The 23706-nt window shown below is 47.6% G+C and overlaps 2 protein-coding genes across 5 annotated transcripts in view; one reads left to right on the forward strand and one right to left on the reverse strand.

The window, feature by feature from the left end:
• Positions 1–416, forward strand: part of LOC8037970 (serrate RNA effector molecule homolog) — a 44774-nt gene extending 44358 nt beyond the window's left edge. For 2 of the 4 annotated variants that reach the window (XM_042291882.1, XM_042291884.1), the window contains one exon: positions 143–416. In XM_042291882.1, coding sequence (XP_042147816.1) covers positions 143–294 — 152 coding nt within the window. In that variant the 3' untranslated portion in view covers positions 295–416. Of the gene's footprint in view, positions 1–139 lie in introns of all 4 variants that reach the window. The other 2 variants (XM_042291881.1, XM_042291883.1) reach the window with 1 other exon arrangement.
• Positions 417–573: 157 nt separating this feature from the next.
• The window catches only part of LOC8024740 (solute carrier family 12 member 8), a 31143-nt gene continuing 8010 nt past the window's right edge, over positions 574–23706 (reverse strand). Inside the window, exons 3-14 of the mRNA XM_040222179.3 lie at positions 16607–16798; positions 14658–14778; positions 10217–10330; positions 9509–9710; positions 8817–8904; positions 8495–8641; positions 7661–7948; positions 5712–5925; positions 3597–3679; positions 3391–3508; positions 3197–3254; positions 574–1560 (exon numbers count right to left, since the gene is read on the reverse strand). Of these exons, the coding sequence (XP_040078113.1) occupies positions 1383–1560; positions 3197–3254; positions 3391–3508; positions 3597–3679; positions 5712–5925; positions 7661–7948; positions 8495–8641; positions 8817–8904; positions 9509–9710; positions 10217–10330; positions 14658–14778; positions 16607–16798 (1803 nt within the window). The 3' untranslated portion in view covers positions 574–1382. The remainder of the gene's footprint in view (positions 1561–3196; positions 3255–3390; positions 3509–3596; positions 3680–5711; positions 5926–7660; positions 7949–8494; positions 8642–8816; positions 8905–9508; positions 9711–10216; positions 10331–14657; positions 14779–16606; positions 16799–23706) is intronic.

Consider the following 23706-nt stretch of genomic DNA (forward strand, 5'->3'; position numbering starts at 1 on the left):
TATGTGACAGGGTCAGAACTCCGCCCTAAACTCCCCCCCACCCCCCCCCCCCCCGAACCCTTCTTGGCTCGTCATTGACAGACATCGTGGCAGTGGGGGAGGATGCCCAAGCAATGCTCTTTCCATGTTTCCCTTTCAGCAGAAGTCCACGTGGGGAGCCCAGAAAACTCATCACCTACAGAGACCTTGATGCTCCCAATGACATGGACTTCCCTTAGATTTCAGTATGCTTGCTTGTTTCCACTGTTTATCTCTCAAGGAAGAGAAAAAGAAAAAGAAGATTTATGTTCCTAGCAGTTCCAGTGATGAGATGCTAAAAAGAACAACTTTTTTTGTAAGTCTGTGCCAAAAGTTGGCCTGTGGCTACCTCCCCCACTAATAGCACCCTCTTTACAAGGAATGAAGTTGTTCGTTTCTTGCATTTTCTTTGGGCGTTGTTTTTCGTCACCTCCATCAGTTACCTGGAGAATGACTGCTCCAAAGGACAGCAAAGCTGCTGTTGCACAGTTTTAATGCAATGCCCTCTTGCAACTTGCCATGAACAGTGCTGAGATGGCCATAAAGAACAGCTGCTGTCAACACAAACAATTTTATTACACTGAAACAATCTGTCCTCCAGTAGAGAGCCAGGCTCGCACAAAGCAAAGACTGGAACAAGTTTGTGTGTCTGGACAGGTTTACGACGACGCAAATTAAGTCAAGCTTCGTCCACAGACACTTTGACACCTGGCAAGCTTGTGGGCTTTTTGTACAGGAAAAGCAATAACAATGTTCAGTTTTGTTTGAGATCATACTTCGACACGACCTTCGATTGGCACAGGCCTGAACACAGCGCTTGATCGTGGTGCTCGTTGTTGGGGGGGCTGTTCCTCGAGTACCTCGCGCTTGCACTGCGACGATTACAATATTGGGAGCATTACTTTTGATGGCACACACGCTTCGGAGTGGGTATGGATCTTCGATTGTCCCGTGGAATGGCGAAACAGCAGCGGCACGCCGACAGGGTGCTACCACTTTACAAACAGCGTTACTATACTCCTGAAAAACGCCACGGGTGGTGCCACATAATGTTTTTTACAGGTACAGACGTAAAAATGCTGGTCTCTGAACGTTTGAAACATTTAAGAAAATATGGGACGTCTTGAGGCAGAGGGGGGTCAAAAATGGCATTTGAGGCATGGGCTGATTTCAAAGGGGAGCGTTCGTATACCCGGCAGGAGACGGCCCGAAAGCTGACGTCCTCCTCTGTCAGATCCCGTCTTGGTCCTTTGCAAACCTTGAGTTGTCTGGATTTCGAGCAGTGCTTAAGTAGCAGTGCTGGCATCTTCTGGTCTAGCTTTCTGCCAGCCTTTGCAGAGGCTAGACTAGAGACTAGGGCTTCTTCATTCACTGTCATCCAGGTACTGCTGGAAGTGGGAGGATGCACCCAACGTGGTGGACTGGTGGTAGCGCTGCCTGGACGCATAGTCGAGGTTTTCTTCATTGAGCTGAGCCGCCTGCGTCTCGACGCCGGGGTGCATGGGTGCCACCACCATTTGTTCATAGTCTGCCGGCTTCTTGCTGCATAGAGTAAGGAAAACAGTGAATTTAGGTAACGTTTTCAAGTAGCGTACTGAAACAAACTGAGATACAAGGCTAAAGAGCGGGTGCTCTTGTTTCTATTGCCTAGTTTGTTTATTTGCGTGTATGTATTATCTCACGCATGTGTTTTGGTTGGGTTAGAAGCATTTCTCTTTCGATCCTCTGGAGATTTGTAGACTGTAAAACTTGGAAAGTTTAATTTGGTGAAATGCATTACACAGATATCTATCGAACAATTATAAAATGACCATGCAGTCAGACTGAAGTACTCTGCTTTCTGATGTTTTGGCTCATAAATTTGCCCATGAACAGCCCATAAGTAGGGTTCCGCGTTTTCGGTTTCTATTTTTTCAAAATTCGGCATACTTTTTTCGGTGTTTATTTTAAAAATGAATTTTCGACTTTTTTCGGCGTATATTTATGCCTACAAAAGTTTATCGGCTTTTTTCGGTGAATATAAACACCAACCGACACTGGATCAGATGATCCTTCTAGCTCTGATGTTTGTGATCACTCAAAGAATAACGGCACCGATACACTGAAAAATAAATGGACACTTTATTTGGCAAATGTGTGCAACGGTAAAAAAAACGAGAAAAAAAACAAAAAAAAACTTAAAAGTACAAACAAGTCAGATACAAAGCCTATGCCAAAAAAACATGGAACTTCACCTTCTGTGCATCAGGATTATGTGATCTTATTATAGTGCACAGACGTGTACTTTAGCTTTTCCAGGTTCTCCTCGTTTATCTGGACTCTTGTTTTCTGTTAATATGACCCTGATCTTCGAGAATGCCCACTCAACGCTAACGCTGGACTCTGGCAGGCTGAGGAAATGAAGCACTGCCTGAGCCAAAATCGGCCAATCAACCAATTGTGACCGCCAAAAGAGACACGCTGCGACGTTTTGAAGCGCAACACAATATGCAGAGCTTCCACGAAGTCAGTCTTCCTTACGAGTTCGAAAACACGCTCGTATATGGCGAAGTTATTACGCATTTCGGACTTCACGTTCCGATCGATGATGCGCACATTAAACCAAAACGCCGTGATGGCATCCGTGTATCCCAAACATTCGGACATGTTTCGAGAGACACTGTCGTTCCACTTTTTTTGCCACGGCTCTGCGGTACGACTGGAAGGTCAAAGTGACCTTTTCCGGTTAAAACTGAATTTTAGAAAATGAATTTGACATACTTTTATCCGTTTTTATTGGTTTAAATCAAAAATGCTGAACCTAAAAACTGACTTTTCTCGGTTAAAACCGAATTTCCGAAAATGGATTCGGCGTACTTTTAGCAGTTTTTATCGGTTTAAACCGAAAACTCCGAACCCTACCCGTAAGTCTAGTCTCTTGGTAAGGCCTTTGCATTCATACTGAAGCTTCCCTTTAGAATTTCTTCCAGTCCGTGCTGCTCTTGTCTTTGGACTGCCTTGTTACAAGCTAACAAACAATAGAATTGGCTAGAACAAGTAATCTGTCGGTAGTGCTCACACTCTGAGTGTATTGAGTGTAGGCTCTGGGACAAGCGGAGACATAATGACAGCAGAAATTCTGAGAGGAGAACCGGCCACGGTTATTGTACTCATTTGATATGACATAAGAATGGGTTACCCTATGCATCGGAGCAGTAAGCTTCGTAGCCAGGGTAGGAGCTTGAATTCGGTCACACCTGTGTAGAGAGTCCATATATTGTTTGTTACAGGGATGGCAGTAGACATGAGCACTTGAAAGCATAATGGTTAAGCCATATTACTGCCATCAATGAGCACTCTCACTGTCAATGCACCAAGTCAGAGAGGACTGACCTGGGAATGAACCTGGCTTGGTTCGTCCAATGCAGAACCACAGGAAGGCCAGCATGAAAATGGCAGCCAGTGCATAGCCCCATTGCACAAGGAACATGATGGTTAGCTTTGCAAAGATCTGAAAAGAATCCAACCTAACTTTTTAGGCTTCTGTTTTAGCATAGCAAGTGTTTCTTGCCATGATGGAAAGTGGCCATAAAACATACCCCTAATAGTGCAATCCAACGGTTGCACAACTTGGAGTACCAGGCGTCGGACTTTTTTGAGATCTCTGGCCAGGGACCACGGCCTGCGGTCAGTTCCACACACAGTTTTAAATGTTAGATTTACAAGGTGAGGTTTGAAACAAGATTGTGGGCTGGGTTCTTAGTTTTGTGTCCCTCGTTTAAAAGCTGAACCTCAACCAGCCTTTACAGCGATAGCTGTTATTAAGGGCCTATCCCACCACTGGAAATAACACCCGTTGTCGTTGTTGATGATTTTGTAGTTGGCGTAATAAAACATACAGCGTCTGTCGCTTGAAAAAAAAAAATTGTGAGCCTTTCCCCTTTGTGAAAGGGGATGACAAGCGAAGTTGTTTAGCACACGACACAGACCCACCCCGAGGGGCCGGAGGAAACTAGACGCGTGACGGGACCGCCACCCGGCGGAAAGTAGACGCGCGACGGGACCGCCACCCCGGGAGAGTGGAAGGAAAGGAAACTAGGCACGCAAGCGCTTGGAACGACGACAGAGGGCGGTGCGTGTGTAGACGTGGCCGACGCGGGTCGAGCAGCGGAAAACCTTTGAGAAACCTTTGTTATCTACCCGAGAGCCTACTGATCTTGGAAATGGTACCTATTCATAACTAATCTGCTGAAAATGCATATCCAAGTGATGAGACTTATAAGCTTTTGCATAGAATGAAGCGATTTTACATCAAATTTGGGATTTTAGTTTTTGCTGACGCACATGAAAAATCCACGAATCCCTAGCCGTAAACAGCTTCGCTGTTAAAAGGTTGCCTGCCGCTCTCTGAAATTGAACTTGGGTCCTTTGCATGTAAGACAGGTGCGTTATCACAGGGCTATGCCACAGCACTGTCAATCCGCATCATTATACGGTTTTTGTGGGACAAACATGAGATACGGTTTTTGTGGGACAAACATGAGTATGAGTCGGGTAGTGCCTGCTAGGTGGCCACAGTTGCTGCGACGTCGCAATAGAAAATTCTTCGTCATTCTTCTAAATTTCGTTGGTGTTAATTGTTGAAATTAAAAGCTTCGGCTATGTGGCGTGAGCTGCCGCCCAATTAAAAGGGTTCAGTCATATTCCTCCATCCGATACCAGCTGGAAAATGGGCCTGTGCATTACGTCATTGTGGCTGGATCTCTGAGCAGCCCCATGCAAACGGCAAATGCGCTGAAACTCAACGAGACTATGGCTCAAAACTGCAAATGCGGGTGTCTTGGTGTTGTTGCGTGCTAGTGTTGTGTTAGTAGCAAGACACCGAAAGACGCGCTGGACGCGACGCTGACATGTCTCGCCATTCGTTGCAGAGAGAACTGCGAGGTGCGCGCTTATAAAGACGAAGCCAACTGTGCCAATGACTTCGCCATGGCTGTGCTGTAGATTATTTGACGATTAGTCCACATTGCCAACACCAGAGGCTTCTGTTGAAGTGATGCGTTCTCAACTGCAGAATTTCACACATCGTAATTCAACTGCAACGTGGCGGGTCCTGCTCGAAATGCCGCAGTGCCTTCTAGCAAGCAGATGTTACCACGCCGCATGTTGACTGAAGTCTCCTTGGAAATTCTAACTGGCCAGACCAGCAGAGAGATGGCTGGGATCTATCGCCAAACTCGACTGCGTCTTTCGTCGCTTGAAAGAACGGGGTACTTAGAGTGCCTGATGCTCGAGGTATGAAACCAACAGTGACAGCATTGGTGGCATTCAGTTCATCAAACTATGTCTCGTCGACGTATTGTTTCGTCGACCTGCGACATTTTGTCAACAGTTTGTTACGTCAAAAGGCTCCGCGTTTGTTTCATCGACACACCTTGTGACGTTTCGTCGAACACAACTCTCCTCTCTTTGCAACAAACGTTTTGCGTCTCGCCTGGTTTAGAAAGGGTGAGAGAGGAGGGGGAGGCTGGAGGCTTTGGTAAACGCACCTCAGTGATTCATGCCTTTGACTGCTTCCAAATTTGACTAAAAAAGAAAAAGACGACCAAACGTTGCAGAAGCATCCCTAAAACAACTGTCGACGAAATGTGTGTTCATGAAAAGTTGTCCACGAAACATGTTTGAAACGAAGCAGACCCTGACGGCATTCCTACCTTTTCCGAGGAGGTAGCTTCGGTCGGTGGCACCCGAGTCTGTGCCCTTGGAAGGGTTTGATTCCCTGCTCTCGGCACTTCGAATCGAGCTGTGCTCGTCCGGAGAGGTGACGGGCGACTCCGTGCTGCTCACGGTGCTGTGGTCCCGGGCAGACACCCCAGTCTGGTCGTGCACGCGCTCTGGAAACAACTGGTCCAGGTCACCCGCCGGTCCCTTGGGAAGCAGAAGCAAATGTGTACAGTTACTGTCAGGCTCGTCATGTGGACAGCTAAACGATCGTAAAGGAGCCTAAAATGTTTCAGTGTATATGTGCCGTGTTTTCGGCTAGAAAATAAACCATGCTCTTTTTTCTTTTTTTCACGACCGATATAGTTTGTGCATTGCTGGGCACCTGGTTTCCACCCAATGTAACGCTAAAGATTAAGACCAGATCCAAGTTTCAGAACTTGCCTCAGAAGATTTAAACAAATTCAAATATTCGCGAGCTTCGTTGGCCGTCATTTTCTCATTGAAAATTTTCGAAAATCGCTTGTAACCCTTGAATCAGTTAACGATAAGTTTCTAAACTTTGGCGTTTGACCCCGACAACGAGCGCCATTTTGGACAGAAACGGCGATTGGCGATTGTGGCTTATTTTATTTGGTTACAAAAGCCCTGTTGTCTTCCAAGCACCTCACGCTTCTTTCATTTTAAATGAGTAAGCATTTAGTGCTTTGGTGCATGCAGCCGTCTTTAGTTTGGAGGCGTGGTTTTGACTGGTCTGCATTGATTTGGACGACTGGACAGCACGGCACGGTTCCCGCCGTGTTCTCGCTCCGTTCATTCGCTCGTTACGGCCATTTTCCCTCTTATGTAGGAGGCAAAGAGTCTCCTTTCACGCTTCCAAAGACCAAGGATGTGCCGCGGGAGAGGAAGGGATCGAGCGGCCGTGGCATAACGTACGCGACAGCGTAAAACCGAGGCAAAGCGACGACGCCGTTTGCGTGAAACTGCCGACTCCCGGGAAGAAATATTGGCTCTTCAAAAGCACCAGTATGCGGATCGTGGGCGGCGATCGAGGGAAGCTCTGGTGACTGCATCCAGTGATTCCACTCCTGCGTTATCCTGATAAAGATCCGCCATATTGCACCGAATCGCGTGACTGGCTGGATTGGGCGGCGACTTGCGCCACTTATTTTAGTCAGGTGCATCCTAAGCCACGGCAAAGTGAAGGTCAGCGGCTGTGCTTTTCACCGAGGCAAACACAAGCCTTTCTGTATGTGACTAAACTGGCGGGCCTAAACAAAAAATTGCGTAAGCTTTAAGGGTTGGCCTTTGGTGGGTTTTTGTGTTCAAAATAAACAATGGACAGGAAATTGTATCAACAGATGTCAATTTTTTTATAACAAATAACTTTAGTAATCCCTCACATTGGATGGCTATGAAAGAACAAAGTAACTTATACTGTCTACAGAGAAAAAAAAGAAAAAAACTTTGGTGAGAGATTTGAAGACTTTAAAATTATCTTACCATTTAGGTGATCATAAGATGTCATAACTGGATACTCAAAAGTAGCTTTGAAAGTGATAATTAGGTGCTCGAAAGGGCTCCAAATTTCACGTTTATGTGCTCCAAAGTGCTATTCTTAGGTGTATCAAAGTGCTCCAAAGCTGATTTTCAAATGCTTCAAAAATTGCTCCAAGTCACATTTCTGCAGTTGCATCACTGTGCATCCGAAACCGCCGACGCCCTGGAGAGCGTACGGGCTCTCCGAAGACAAACATTATGTGGACAGTTGCGTGGTTGGGATTCCCATCCTTCGCCGAGTCGGAACCCCTACGCTAAGTGCTAACGCACTTCGTTGAGAAGCAGCGTGGCGACAACAACAAATTCGGCATCTCTTTTTTTTTTTTTTTCCTTTTTCCTTTTTTAATTTGGGCTGTTAATTTGTTTTTACAGGCAGCCTAACCTTTGCGTCTGCGAGGGCGCCGTAGCTTGACGCCGTCGGAGATTTGTGCGTGTCGGCCGCTTGTGCCCGGATGAGGCAGGCCTGCTGCCTGAAGCGCTCGTTCCGCCTCCGCTGCATGTCGTACGTCATGGCCATAGAGAAGTAGGCGTACTCTACGCACGCGTATGTCAGCAGGAACGGGATGGTCACGATGGGCGCCAGCGTGTTCACCTGACCCACCAGGATGAACAGGAAGGTGACCAGGGCGAACAGCACCAGGGCGACCACCGGCACGCGGTTGGGGCCTTTCTGTCGGGAGGAAGGAGCACCCGGTCAAGTTGCAGATGACATACTGAAAACATGTTGAAGCAAAGCAAAAGTTAAATTGATTGTTGTTGTCATGACCGACATATATTTCACTGATACGACGCGTAAACTGTGATGCCGTTCTACGTCCAAAATGGTCGTTCACTCCGATGGCTGAAGCCTCCAGCGCGAGGTTCCTTTCTTCGGCAACGCTTTAGGCGTCTTGTGAGCCCCGAGCGTACACGCGCAGCCGATGTATGACGGAAGGCAACGGGCGCATGCTGGAGGCATCAGAAAGAGATGGCCTATCGTGTTCATCCTGTCGGTGACTAGACTGAACACCCGAGTGAATGACACAGGAACGAAGAAAGGTCAGAAGTGCGGTCTTCTCGAAGCTAAAGCCCGTAAGACTCCCACTTTGGCAACTAAAGACGAGAAGATATGTTTGCTATGTTTTCTCGTATCCTTGTCTGCTCTTGTTCCAAGGAACAACAAAATGTTTATGCTTTCTCTGGAGTCTGTGTGTATGGTAGACTGGGTTCTACGCACTCCGAGGCTCAGCTGCCTGCTGAAAGGCAGAATGCCGTCGTTGGCCATGCTCTGCACGATACGAGGCGTCAGGTACAGCGCCCCCAAGCAGGCCGACATGGAGGAGATGTACAGCCCCGACAGCACCATCACTCCGATGGCGGAAGCCTGCGCGAAAAAAGGAACAGTGGTCACCGATTCCCTTGCTCAAGCCGTGTGGATGGATGTTATTGTATAATTCCCTCATGTGTGCCCGGACCACGACTTATAATAGAGGTCGTGGCCCGGACATCGGTTTTCGACGGTCTACCTTTCAATGTTTATTGAAAGGAAAGTCGCCCACCTTCTCAGCGATGAGGTAGTCGGTGGTGAGCGCCCAGCGTTGGCAGGTGCTGGCCAGACCAAGTACGAAGACGAGGTACAGGAACAGACTGCGAGAAAATGGTGGAAGTGAACCATCTGCGTGTGCCGCTTGCTTGATTTGTTTTTGAGAGGTAATGGCTCGACAAGATTAGTGCCAGCTGATCTTGTCGAGTTCAAATCAACGTCAAAGCTCACTCCGAAGTACCAATGAGGACGTCGAGCTCGTACAGGAAGTTCCACAACGGAATTATATCCTTGGCGTTTTGAGGATGCTTGCGATCATCGCTGGTATGGATCAATACACCGATCTCACTAGCTAGTTTCGATACGTCGACGCTGCCGTGATGCATGCAGGTAGTCTCTGCACGTGCGACAACTTCAGGGCTGTTCTGCGCGTGCAGAGCGCGAGGCGGCACAAGTCGTCTGGTGAACTGGCGACCAACGTTGCTGCCGACTGCCTCCTGTGTACTAAAGTTGCGACGGCGTCACGCATGCGCCGAACGCTTGGCGAGACCGGTCTATTAGAGATGCAAGCGAACCCGTGGTTATTGATTCTATAGACCAACACGCTGCTCACAAACAGCTCAGTGTTGGCCCAAACCAGGTGTGGCCACTGCGCGCGGCAGCACCATCACCGCGGCAGCGTGACGTCAAAGGCGTGCATACTCGTACCAAGTGCCGACGGCAGCCATGGTGCCCACGGGCACGTCCTGGACGGGGTTCCTCAGGTCGTCGCTCATGTTGATGCCCGCGAACACGCCCGTCATGGCCGGAAAGAAGACGCCGAAAACGGTGAACCAGTTCTGGTGGTCTTCGTAGCGCGGAGCGCTGTTGTTCCGAAACGTGGACGCGGAGTAGCCGGTCACCCCGTGCTCTGCGTGGCGGGAGGTCTTTTTGTGATGTTGGCGCGGCATGAGCTTTCGCTCCACGTGCTCCGAGCCATCGGTGGCTCGGAGCACCGATGGCTCGGAGCACGTGGCATTCATACCGAGCCATCGGTGGCCGTGTGCGCTAGCCCACTCGGCCACCGATCCCCCCCCCCCCCCCCCCCCCCCCCCCCCCCCCAATGATTTGAGAATGCGCCCTGTAAAGCGTGCTTTGCCTGCTTAACAGCGAAGTACAGTGGAATAAGCGCTCTTCCAGGGGTTCAAAGCGACGAATCGATCGCATGAAACATTAGCTTTTGGAAAAGACTAGCTTTGGAAAGATTAGCGTTTGGAAAAAGCTAATCTTTCATTTTTAACAACATGCATGTAGGGGAAAGTGTGATAATGCCGACATAGTAAGCTTGAATCTCGGTTGATGTTAACTTCGTTAACTCGCGTAAATTGGGTCGAGCACGGCAAACCTTCATATAGGGGCTGCCACATCGTCTCTCACCTGCATCGTAGCGGATGAAGGTTCCTACGGCGAAGTCTAGCGCTGCCATGAGCAAGATGATCAGCAGCGCGAACTGCAGCCGAACCACCCACTTGACTCCGGCCACGTTGATGCCTGCGCAGGCGTACCGGTAATTTCGTGAGGATGTCTCTGGTGACCCGCAATTCTCTCGTTTAGAGCTGACTTTTACCACAATTCTCTCGTTCAGTGCTGCGCGGGTTCATAACGTCTGAGCTCCACATGTTTTGTCGCCTGCGACCCTAAAATAACGCGAGAAACATTAATGTTTGTCCCGCTACAGATAAAAAAAAAAGAAAAGTAAAAAAAGAAAGGTAAGCTTTCTTAAAATTTGAGCAGCCTTCCGTTCTACCGCACGTACACCAACTTTTTTTTTCTTTTTCCGTTCATGAGTTTTAGGCAAATAGAAGTTTACAAACAAAGTCGTCTTCCAGCAGTGTTTGTCGTTTTTGTGAGACCATGCGAACAGGTGTGAGTGTTAGTAAACGAAACTCACCCGTAGTGCCCATTTTCCACTGGTGTGGTTCCTGCGGAAGGCGTTGATTTCAAAGTGTTCACTTGGTTGATGAGTGTAAATTCGCCAAATACCAGTAGAAAAAAAAATATTCTTGTGTGAGTGCCCGTGCAAAAATACGGTGGTCGTAATATACACTATTGCGCTTGCGCCTTCATTAGCACCGCACTGAACCTTCGGATGTGCTCTTCTACTCAAACTTGACTTCAACTTGAGTTACCAACACGTTTCACAAATGCTCCCCACCCTTGGTAGGCATCCTAGTAGGCATCCTTGCTTTACTTCTTAATCTGGAGAATCTCTCCACCAGAAACATAATTCAATTAAGCCCTGTTTTCTTTTTTTTTTTTTTTTTTGCATGGGCTTTTTGCAAGCCTAAGCAAAAAAAAACAAAAAAAAAAGTTCCCTTAAAGAAAAAACAAACAAACAAAAAACGTATATCTTTTGGTTTTTGCTTGTAATAGAGCAGCGGAGACGTATTGTCTTAACCCCCTGGCTCAACACATTCTGATATGTTTTCGACCGCCAAAAACTGAATCTGCTTTTTCCCGACTTAAACGATCTTCCTCCACGGGTGGAACCAGCTGAACAATGAAGGAAGGAGAAACAGAAAATACAACCAATCGCTGGGCTACCAACTATTTTAATAAATCGTCCTCCTCTTCTACTAGATCTTATGCGTATATTTTTTTTTAAACCGTGTTTTTTTGTTTTTTTTTTGTTTGTTTCTATTTATACTGAGCACGAAGGGCGCCCTTCAGAAAGAGTTTTTCTTGAGGTTGCAGGGTTATTGAGGCGGAGCTCACACTGTTTTCTCCTTCGTTGCCAAGGCCTCCAACATCTCCCTTGCAAGCTGGTTTTTATGGTGCCCTATGATGCTAACAGGCTCAAGCTTTGGTTTGCATTTGCAAGTTCGACAATGGGCAGCGAGGTGTCGTGGTCCCGCGAAATTTTTATCGTTGGCCACATGTTCACGTGCACGGTCGTTTATGCATCTCCCGGTCTGTCCAATATAGCATCGTCCACACGTTAACGGTATGCTCAGAGCCGTGTATTGAGAGAGTTTGGTCAATGGGAGGTGCGGGCAGAGTCAGGGCGTGCGGCAGAGTCGGAAAGAGGGCTTGGCATGCGCTCTTGACCAACCAGAAGCCGAAAAGAATCCCCTAGCGGTGGTAGCGGCAAACAGTTCTGATCAAAAGTCTATGTTCGTATATGGTTTTAATAAACGCGTAAGAGTGAAGTGTAGTAACTCTTCGGGGTTGAAAATAGGGTGCACGTGTTGTTTTGATCATGATCATGCAGAAAGATGTAAGAAACGAATGCACCGCGCAACTCTGTTTTGCACGGACGTTCGGACGGCAGATTCCCGGCCCTGGGCGCTTGGCGTACGGATCATGTCGATCGTTCCGCTAGTCGCACTCTTCCACCATCATTTTGGATTAACGTGATTGAAACATCACGTGTACCATATTTTCAGCCATTGAGAGTTACTCCAATGCAGTTATCAGGTTTGTTTCTCGCGACCACCGCCAGGGTATTATTTTCGGCTTCTGGTTGGTCACATTCGAATTTCCGAAGACGCCCTGGAACACGCCCAGCCCGCTTTCGGCCAATGGCGCCTCCTCATTTGTCTCCTATACTTCCCAACGAATGGCCAAACTCTCTACATTTACGGCTCTGGGTATGCTGTAAACGACTCCTTTTTGGCACGGAACATATTTTGTTCTGTGCCGGATGTCACACATATCTTGTCCGCTTGTGTCTGACTGATCCTGCGGCATAAGGAATAAGCCTTATTGGGTGCCGAGCACAAAATCTAAACGTTTTGCCGGTTTGCTTTTTTTTTTTTTTTCAATTTGTGGGAGATTTTATGAAGCCTGGGGACTATGATAGGGAACGAGTCCCACGCGAACGCTGACGCGGTACTCGCATCCAATCAGCGCCCGTGCAGGCCTCCGGGACGTGACGTCATGTCACGTGACGCGCAGGCTTTGAAAGCTGTCTAGGAGGCGTTAGGAGGTGTTGGCTGTGTGCGCCACTGCTGAGTGCGTGCTGACGGCAAGCTTCCACAGTTCTTTTGAAATGTATATTCCGCACCATCAAGAAGGTCGGTCTTAGCAGCCTGTTAATTTGAGCTCGTTCTGAGCATGCGCTCTAAACACGGCCCTCAAATATTGCGCCCCGGCGCAGAGTCGCAGACACAGATTGAACTCGAGCACTCTCGGCGTTCGGCGGGGCCTCGTGTCCAATGAAGGCGCCGAAGGACGCTCGCCATCAGGCTCGGGTCTAATGGACCTTTCTTGGAAGTAGCGCGCGCCCTCAAACGGCGCACGTGAGGCATTATGGAAACAGTGAGGGTCGCTGCTCCGTCGTCTGCTGCTACCGCCGCACTGCCTGCGAGGACCACGTTGCCGACGTTAGCGTTGGGTCCCTGTGTACGGCAAATGGCAATATTTGCAGCGCCATGGGCTGCGGTGCGTTGCTCACATGAGGTGAGAACCCCTCTATCACATTTCAATTGAATTATAGCCTCCTCTATACTGACAAAGCGTGGCAGATCGCCACGAGACGTGGCCGCCGGAAGTGAAAAGGTAGAGCGGCAGACAAGAGGCATGTAACGGGCGCCCCGCTGCGGCGAGACGCCGAAACACACTTGTCCCGAGCGATGGAATGTCCGCTCGTTCTTCTTGCGTTCCTCGGGCTACTGCTTCTTTTCTCGTACGCTTTGAAAACCATGTTTTGGGTCCTCGCCGCTGCAAAAGCTGTGCGCTGACTACAGGCTCCCCGAGAAATGGTCTGTGCTACCAGATCTTCTTGCTCTAAATCTGCGACCCGGCACTCTATGGCTCCGGCATCGAACTGCCAGGCTTTATAAGTATACAGGAGGCTATGATTAAACGTATTCTCGTAAATGCGTCTGTTTTTTTTTTTCTGTTTTTTTGACGCATTGTCTGTTCCCTGTTTTTTGATGAGCCATCCTTTTGGATAGTGTCACTAAACAAGCTACGCTTCAGAGTAACGGCACTTGCCCATATTGTGGTTTAAAATTCTGGTTGCCAGTTATCTGAAGCTTTATCCGAAATCGCAGTGAACGCTTTTCCGTCCTCCACAAATGTTTAAACAGTTTGCGACAGAGCAAGTAATATTACATGAGCTTCCTAGCACCGAACTTAATGCTGAGGAAGTCGCACTTTTGAATCACGACGACCGGCAGTTGCGTGTGCTCTGCAAGCACCAAAATAACGGCGCCCACAACGCCTTTGGCGAACAGAGTGCCGATACTCTTAGCGCAGCTGATTTAGTGGCTCCAGTTCTGGATGGGTCACCGTTCTTTTTTGAATGGGCAATTAAAAGTGGGTCACTCGCCTAAAGGCGAGATATCACTCACGTATCGAACATGTTTTTTTTTTTTAATTACTAATTTTCTAAGGGAGTCAGCTGGAGCTAGTTGGTCCATTTTGTTTTCCTTCGTCCCCCCCCCCCCCCCCCAAAAAAAAAAAAAAAAAAAAAAAAAAAAAGCTTGTTTTAACAACGTTTAAAGACCGTTAGCTCGCATGTAAATGAATGGATTAAGAATGGTGCTGCAGTTCGGGCGGTAGCGTGGGCCACCAAGTAGCAAGCAAAGGCTCGACTAGGCTAGACTTGGCTTGGCTAAAAGGTGCGACACTCTCACATTTCCCATAATGCCCCTTAGCGCTGACGTTTCCAGAAAGGTCCATCGCGAAGTTGACGCCATCCGACTGCGATGACGTTCCATGGGGGAAGAGGTGGTTGTTTGCCGGTCTTGGTTGTTTTAGCTAGTGTTGGGTGTGCTCGGGTTTGTGTTTAGGCGGAAACTTTGAATTGTGTAATCTTCGCCGTACATGTACGGCGACGACCGTCAAAGGGCAAGACAACAACGTCCCTCACCGAGCAGAAGGACGACCAGTGCCGTGGCGATGCCCCTCTGCATCCAGGGGTCTTCGTGGAACTTGAGCAGCTGCCCCATGGACTCGGCAAAGCCCATCACGTGAAGAGCGCTGCTGACCGCCTGCAAGCCCCAGACAGCACTGTCTGCTGGTCGTCTGCGCTTCGCCGTAACGACGACGAACGAGTGAATGGGCTCCTATACGCAGTCTTGCGGCCCTAGTTGAAAGCCGTTTTTACCCCTTTTTAGCCTAGCACGTTTTCTTTCGGTTCATTTCACGTGTATATACCTGCGCCGCGTCTTTTGAATTCTAGGTGAAGTCACCCGAACCACGACTCAAATTTACCTATAATCGAAAAACAACTCGAAAACATTTTATTCTGATCACTTAAAATAATAATAAAAAAAAAAAAGCTTAGGAAAACTGTAACGATTTATTTTGTGTTATTTGCGCTATACCGAAGATCCGAACACACCCCAATTACGCAAAAAAACAGACGGACGACTACAAAATTGTAGTTGACATTTTCTTGTTAACGAGTACACGGTATTCCTAAAGATGATTTGTACTTTTTTTTTTCTTTTTTAAGATCACGTATATTGTTTTTGATATATATATATATATATATATATATATATATATATATATAGCGGTATTTTGTTTCGCTGTAGGTAAACATGCACCCGAGCTCTAATGTCTATAGTATTGGTATGTTGTTACCAGGCACGTTATGTTGATTTTTGTCAGGACACCCTATTGCCAACTCGTGAAACATGGGCCTTAGCAATTTAACGTTTCAACGATGTGCATGCATACGCGAATGCACATCCAGCTGCTTCCATGTATGCTCTTGCGAGCAAGTGTGTGTAAAGTCGAGCCTAGCAAAGTAACTTGACACGCAACCTGCACGTGCTTGTATGTGTGCAGCACCAGCCGAGGCATTATGAATACTCATACCAGCGCCTGAATGTAACTTCTTCCTTGACCTTCCTTTAATCAGCTTCGCCAGTGGGGAGGGTTTTATGGTATTACGCTCAAAATTGTCACGCAGCTCCATTGGTAGAGCGGGCGGGCGGCCTTTTGATGCTGGAACTGCATGATAAATTTGAGGCTCATATATTTTTCCTTCTCACCGATTAACTAAAAACAATTGACGGGTCTTTCTACAGCATCAAGAAGTAGTGGACGCATACAGAGAGGAACACAACTAGCAAAAACAAAATTTTCGGTTTCTCCATTTTCCTCTCGGACCTTTCATCAAAACTGCTGTGCTAAGGAAAAGAAAAAGTAATTATGTGGGTACTACAAGTCCAAACTGTACACGTAAAAATACGAAAGAACTGCTCTGACTTTACCCAACAAGATTAACAATTTAATCAAACGTTTCGTCTCCCATGCGGGAAACATCGTCAGTGAAACCTTCAAGCAGGGATGCTTGAAGGTTTCACTGACGATGTTTCGCGCATGGGAGACGAAACGTTTGATTAAATTGTTAATCTTGTTGGGTAAAGTCGGAGCAGTTTTTTGGATCATTATGATTCCCGGCTTTTGGAATATTTTTGCAAATACGAAAGCGTCCGTGCGCCTTCGTCGTGTCACGGCCACTCGTGGTCGTGTTCATGCTAATTATTCAAACCATAAATGTCGTCTAAAGCGGCAGAAAGAGCTTGAATAGGACTCTTCCCGGAAGCAAGTCGCAGCCGATTTTTCGCCAGTCTTTTACAGAAACGTCGGCCGCTACACTTCAGTTTCCCAGAAGACCGCTTTTTGAATTCACGTTAAATAGGGCCACGCAGTGTACACGTGCAGGCATTTCTGCGGGTGCCCAGTGGCATTTAGCGCTTCCAGGAGCGTGCTGTGCTCCTTTGGCCTGTAGCTTTTACTCGAGTGCAGTCAGTCGGCTCGGCCGTATATTATGCGCGAAGAAGCCAGACGAGTCAGCTTGGTCACCTGTCCGAAGCAGTAGATGAGCGAGGCGGCCCCGCCCACGCGCGCCCCGAGGATGTGGGAGAGGAGCACGTGGATGCCGCCGCTGTCCAGGTGGCAGCGTTCGCAGACGCCGATGCCCGCCAGCACGGCCAGGCTGCAAACGGACACCGTGACCAGCACCATGAGCACCGCCTGCTCCACGCCGGCGTTGCCCTGCGCCACAACACGCGACTGCCGATCACTCGGTGCCTTGAACGTCCGGCGAATGTACGGAGAGAAACTGAAGGAGAGGGGGAGGTGCGAGAGCGTGCGGTGGCACCAGAGCGTCAAGCTGAAAGGATAGTGGGAAGACGCGAAAGCTGAGGTCATTAGAGAGTTTTAGTAGATCGTTCCGATACCTCCGATAGTCCCGATAACGATACTATGCATGCGCAAGGGAGGCGGTGGCGAAGTATCTGGATATCGTTATCGGAGTCATGGGAACGATCTACTAAAACTCTCTACTGACACTTTAAGGAACGCACGGCGTGGCGTGTCCTTCTGAACCTTTTATTTGTGATTTAAGAACATCATTTCTGATACCTCCGATATTTCCGAAAACGATGCGATGCCAGAGTATCGGGCATCTTTATCGGAGTCATCGGAACAATCTACTAAAACTCTCTAACGTCGCTCCGCAGCAAACGAGACTGCGAGAGCAGCCGATAAGATCGCCGAAGAACCAATCACGAAGCAAGAAGCGTAGTTATGAAAGCTGTCAGTGGCTATTAGCGGCGAGATATTTTGTTAGCGCCCTTCTTTGGTTTCTTCTCGTGACGTCATTACCTTGCGAACAAGTTTGACGGTGTTTGTATTTGTAATTAGCATGGTGGTAGCCTGAAATCATTGCGCTTTGAAACCAACAATACCAACGCCGCCAAAATCGAAGTTCTTTCATTACTGTTATTTCCGTCGATGAGAAATCCTTTGCTGACGTCATAGTCGGCATTCGGCCAATCGTGGAAGGCCGACCACAGCGACGCTTTCGATCGTACACGTCACCAATGCGGAGCGCAGTTCGTCTCCTTGTTGCGCGGGGGGTTGCGGTGACGCCGGAACAACGCCGAGCTCCGATTGACTTCATTGGAAGAACAGTGGGTAGACCTCGGGGCAGGCAGGGATCCAAGGGGGGGGGGGGGGGGGGGCGACGGGGGCGGCTGCCCCCCCCCCCCCCCCAAACGATGTCGACCCCCCCCCCCTCCCCCTTTCTCGTAGGGCAATTTGACATGGGTGGACCACCCAGTGAGCACGAAAGAATGGGAGAATATCATCTTTACAAATTTTCCGCTCCCCCCCCCCCCAAAAAAAAAGAAAGAAGAAGAATGGAGTTCTGGATTTGCCCCTGCCTCGGTGCAGCTGGCAACGAGGTCTGTCCACTCTCCTTCCAATCAGAGCCATTTAGAACTCGGCATTCTGACGTCACCGGAACCCCTGCGCAAGAAGCAGACGAACTTGCGGTCCGCATAGCTCGCGCAGAGTCTGGCGGTGTTCGAACGCCAGTCCCAGCACGAGGAGTAGACGATGCTTTTTGTGGAGTCCTCGGTGGACCTAAAGCCCCTTTATCCTGGCAAAAGTGGCGCCATTCATTGTTGTGGAAATGTCGAGACACGTGCCCCGAGCCACTCTTGGGAAGAACGTGGCGTCTGAAATCTATCTCAGTGCTGCGCTGTGCCGCCATGATCTTCCCAAGGGCTGCTCGTTGCACGTGCCTCGTGCATCGACGAACATTGCGCTACTTTTAAAACATGAAGGGGCTTTAGGTGGACCCGGTCGGTTGGGAAGGAACGTCCGGTCACCTGCGCTGCTCTCACGAGACTCATTATTCAAAATGATGATGACGATGAAATGGTAGTAAATGAATGGACACACAGCATAGAAGAAGACGAAGTTTCAACGTTAGCAGGGTTTGTTGTTTGAGATGCCCGTTATCATGGATTTGAAAGGAGGTCGTCTGGGTCAGTTTTTGGTTGGTATGAAAGGAAGGGAGGTACATGTGTCATTGGTTCAGTTTGAGATGTCGTTGATGGAGTGGAGAGGAGGTGTTTCGACATTGGAGAGGAGGGTTGTGGTGTATATATAAGAGCGGAGGTGTTCAAATAAACTAGAAGCTGTGTTTGAGACTTGTTGTTTTGTCCGTTCTTTTTTTTTAAATTTTTTTGTGTCTCCGGTTTACGATGGAAGTTCTTCACCAGCTTGCCTGTGCTTTCACCCTTTCTTCGAAGACGAAGTTATCCGGTTATATGAAAATATAACAAAGAAGACACAACACTCTTGTTCGCTCTGAGTGGAGGTAAACAATGTGTAGACACAAAGGCAGCCACCGCACTATTTCATCTCCTCCTCCCCTTCAGCTTTTCCCCGTGTTATACACCGTTTCAGCTTAGGACGGGCCGCAGTGGACGCTACGAGACAGGCGCACAAATCCAGCGCCGTGAACGTGCCACGTGATATACACGCGCACTGCGCGTTGCGGCGCCCCTCCCTAAGGTCACGTGACACTTAAACGGCACTGGATTGGCTTCGATACCTCCTAGCCGTCGCGGTCCATCATAAGTTGAACTTGAGTGGACTACCGAATTAAATAAACCTTTCGCTAAAGTCCCCAAGCATCAAAGAGAATGTTGGGAACGTAGGTAAACGCACTACACGTGCTCTCCTTCCTTATACAAAAAACTCGAAGTAAATAAACAAAATAAAGCGACCGTAAAACGCGCGTGCAAAGTGCCTTTTTTTTTTTCGATCAGTTTTTGCAGAAGACGCTTTCCTTGCATTATTTTTGGTTCTTGGGTAATTCGGCAAAAAATCTATTTGGGGTGTTAAGTTATCAAGGGGGATAATGTGCATCACGTTTTGTGACTCGGCTCTTTTTTTAACGAGGAGCGCGGGCTAGCCTCGCGTTTGCCGCCTCCGCTGCCCTCTTGGCTTCAAAGGGAACGGAGTGAAGGCACTTTTTAAAGAAGTTCCACTGAGCGCTTGGAAAGCACACTCTAAAGCCACGCGGCCGCGATCGTGCCTACCCAAGACGCAGCTCAAGACTTCTGAGAATAAGTTTAAAGTATTAAAGACTCATGTGGAACGCTGTGTGAGGCACAACCGCGGGGTTTTAGAGGCTGCTTTCATTGAGCGAGGTTTCGTGGAAACAAAGCACTTAGCGAAGCTAAGTTCTCGCGACTGCGCTTTTAAAACAAAATGTTTTTTTTTTTTTTTTGTGTATTGGAGTTTGGGAAGCAGCTTAACCGAGCTCCAGTTATCGTTTTGTGTGTTCCCTGTTGTTGCAGGCGGTCGACATCGAACTTGCGTCACCCTATCTTGAACTGTATACGTGTGTTTGTTTTTCTTCTTTCTTTGTCGTTTGCTCCTTTCTTCTATAGTATCGCCACAGAAATGACATGGAGAGACTCGTTGCAGATGGAAAACACAAACCGCAGTCAACGCTGATATCGCTGCCAGCGAGGCGACCCATTTACCGAGATTTCTCAACAACGAATGGCTGAAATTCAATCCCAAAAGTACAAAAGAAAAGTTGTGTCCTTGAGTCGTTTGCTTACGAGAACACTTGCTCGAAAAATCAGAAGGACGTTATGAAACGGTCAGTGCAAGATCGGTTTCGAGACCGAAGACAGCGGAATAGCCCTGGTTCCCAACCGCGTATTACGAAGAGCGAGAAAAGGGCGATGGGAGATGTTGCCTCAGCAAACGTGATTCCTCCGTTCCGCACTGCACGGCATCGTTCTTCGAAATGTACGCCTTTACGCGTCCGACGCGCGTACACGCTTTCGGCGACTTAAAGGACTGTTTCTAATCCGATTGCTTGGCTCAGCTCGGACTCTGCGGACCTCCAATGGGCCGTGGCGGAGCAAGCGCTCTTTTTCACGAAGCCGTAGTTTTTGGCTTTTAATAAGGTTTTTTTCCTCCTCCTCTGCTCCAACTAAAGGTATGATGCTCATGACACGCTGGGCTAGAAGGTCGTGCGGGCGAGAGCAGTTCCGCGATCCAAGTCTAGAGAGCACAACATAATCTGTGAGCTGGAAGCAGCGCGAGCTAGGACTAGAAAAAGAGAAAATGAAAAAAAAGGGCGCATTCTGCATTTTATTACAATCTCTTTAGGTACTGTTCAGCCGTAAACGAAAACACAACCCTATATATATATATATATATATATATATTTTTTTTTTTTTAATATCTCTTGCTTTCTCCGTGTTATTTCGAACCCAATGACCGAAGAATTAACTTGTCTTTGCCGTTGTGGCGCCGCTGTCAGCTTTCAGATGGTATCAATCGTACCACGGGATAGTGACACGCATGAGATACGAAATGTGAGACTGCTTTCGGCAGCTGGAAGAAGCGAGCGATCGCGTCGCTGTGGTCGGCCTTCCAGCATTGCGCAAGCGCTCACTATGATGTCTCGAGTATGATCCATTCTACGTTTATTACTGGAATGTTTGAATGCTTCTTGGAGGAATGGCAGGCTGTCAGATTCGGCGGTGTTGGTTTAACGAGGCGAGGACTGCGAGCTTCCACCGCACTTTTTACACGCAAAATCGAATTGTCGCTGGCTATTAACCGCCGAATTCAGAGACCTCACTCAAACTACACTCAAACTTAAGGGCCCCTCCACTTCCTCGAGGAAGGCGCGAGGGCCGGCGCTGGCCAATCGCGAGGACGGATCCACCGTCGCGATTGGCCAGCGCCGGCCCTCGTGCCTTCCTCGAGGAAGTGGAGGGGCCCTTAAGTTTGAGTGTAGTTTGAGTGAGGTTTCTGAATTCGGCGGTAATAATCCTGGTCGCTACGTCACAGATGGGAATTACAAAGAGGAAGCCACCGAAACATCTCGTCGCCAGCAGCCCTGTGAGAAACAAGTTTGACATTTAGGGCTTTTTTCTTTATTATCTCACTCTTCTTCATTATCTTCAGGCACAACGCTAGCGTTGCTCAGCCTTGATCGCGGAGATCCTGTTCGCTTCAGCGTTTTAGCCACGTAGGTCTTGGTCTATACCGATTTCTGACCGACGCCCAGGGATGCAGAGAGACGCCGAGCGAACGTCAGCCTCATTTTCCGCGCGAATAGCGAGGCAGCGAAGTATTAGAAGAGACCGCGGACCGGAATATAAACGGCACTTTACTTTCCCAATCCGTGCTCTCAACAAAGAATAAATGTCCGGCTTTTTCTCTTTCTTTTTTTCTTTTTTACCGTATTACGGCGGGGTCTTTATTGGCCCTTTGCAGAACGCGGTATTGAATCTGCTTCGGCAGCCTTATGTTTTCACCGACGGGAGTTGTGAATATTTGATGCGCTCTCGTATAGGTAGAGGGCAAACCTGCCTCAACGGCTTTCTCCCTCTAACCAGAAGACGCCATCAATTTTGCAAAATAAGTCGCGACGGTAGTCGATCTTAGGAGGTTTTTGCGACGTCTTGGGAGTTGTGTGCTAGACAGCGTGGTTAGAAAAGCACTTTCCTTAAACCAGTACTCTCGCAGATCACCCTAAAGAGGCCCGCCGTTCTCGTTCTTGTGTATTTGATAGCACTTTACGCTATTATTGAGATCAACTAGGGTGTTCAACTAAATTACTGTATGCACCGCGGAAAGAAGCGTATAAATTTGCATTGGCTTGGTTTCTTTTTTTTTTTTTCATTTTAAACGTTCGCAGGTTACGTACGTTCTTTCTCTGTGGTATACTATGAATAACGTATAATACATAGTTGGTATACAAACGTCGTTTCGATACTTTTTCTTTAAGCGCACTGAAACGAAGTAGGTTTGTCCCAAAATAAACACGTAAACACAAGCCATTTCTGCGCCGTAACCTCAAAAAATTACAAAAAAAATAAAAGAAACAAAAAACGCGGAAAAACATTTTTTGTTTTGTTTTGGAACAGTGTCGCCACCGTGCGGCCGAAATTGGAAACAGGCGAAAGCGGGGATACCGCCTTGCATTGTCTGCTACGGGCGCAAGTTCAGAAGCATGAATCTGGGCGACACAAGCCCGTCTACGGCTGAACTGAGCCCGCCTCATTAAACGCTTGTTGTTTTTGTTGTCTTTTCTTCCTACTAAATGTTGTGTTGTATTATTTCACACGCGTGGAAATTCAGCAATGCGATTTAATTAAGTCGAATGCTTCCATAATCTTAGTGTTGTGGTTTGTAGAACCTTTGGTCCGACATACTTTATGTAGGATCAAAAGTCCAACATAAAATATGTAGGAACTTTGTTTTGGACATTAGGCTGGGGGTTTATTAATAAATTAACCCGACTGATCGCCACCTTTTGATTGACTAATCAATCGATAAATACGTTAATTGATTATTCTCCAGTCCTATTACATAAAAGACGTTTAAACTACACTTTTTTACTATTTTTACTGTCATAACGGGCATATTGCATTCCAATTTTAAACTTCATGTTGTGACTCCTACACGATTATGAACACGGGAAGCCTTTTAAAGTGAAGTAATTTTTAAGTTAATATTTAAGCAGTGTAATCACCCTCGATGACAATCGCAAGCATGCTGAAGTGGTTTACCGTGCCCCCCCCCCCCCCCTTCCCCCCCAAACCTGTTTCCTAAAAGAAATAGACTCGCCAGAAAAATTATAGCAGGCATTTGTTTTTTTTACTTTTTCCTTACTTTCTCCGGCATAAGATTCCGATTAAATGAAAAACAAATATATATATATATATATATATATATATATATATATATATATATATATATACAGGGTGTTTTTTTTATTCTTACACATTTGTTTAAAAAAAACGTGAAAGCTACACAAATGCGGTTTGTGCAGGTTGGTTATACTTTCCAGGCGGGCAGTATGTGGGTGGCTAATCTTTGCGATAAGTCTGCTAATTAATTCAAATTCGTTAATTAACTTTTTAATTACTGAAAATAAACCTATGGTTTCAATTAGAAACTTGCTGAGCACCATCGAAAACCCCTAAATCAACTATTTTTAGCAGGATATAATGTCGGCGCAGCGTTTTACGGCGTTCTGTAAAAACGCTCGATTTGGACCCGTTTCTAGATTTCGGTTTCTTATCGGAGCGCATCTACGCGCCCGCGATCCTGCTCCCCGGTGGTCG

This window comes from Ixodes scapularis, unplaced genomic scaffold, assembly GCF_016920785.2.
Source record: "Ixodes scapularis isolate PalLabHiFi unplaced genomic scaffold, ASM1692078v2 PGA_scaffold2__306_contigs__length_199485367, whole genome shotgun sequence".
Lineage (NCBI taxonomy): Eukaryota > Metazoa > Arthropoda > Arachnida > Ixodida > Ixodidae > Ixodes > Ixodes scapularis.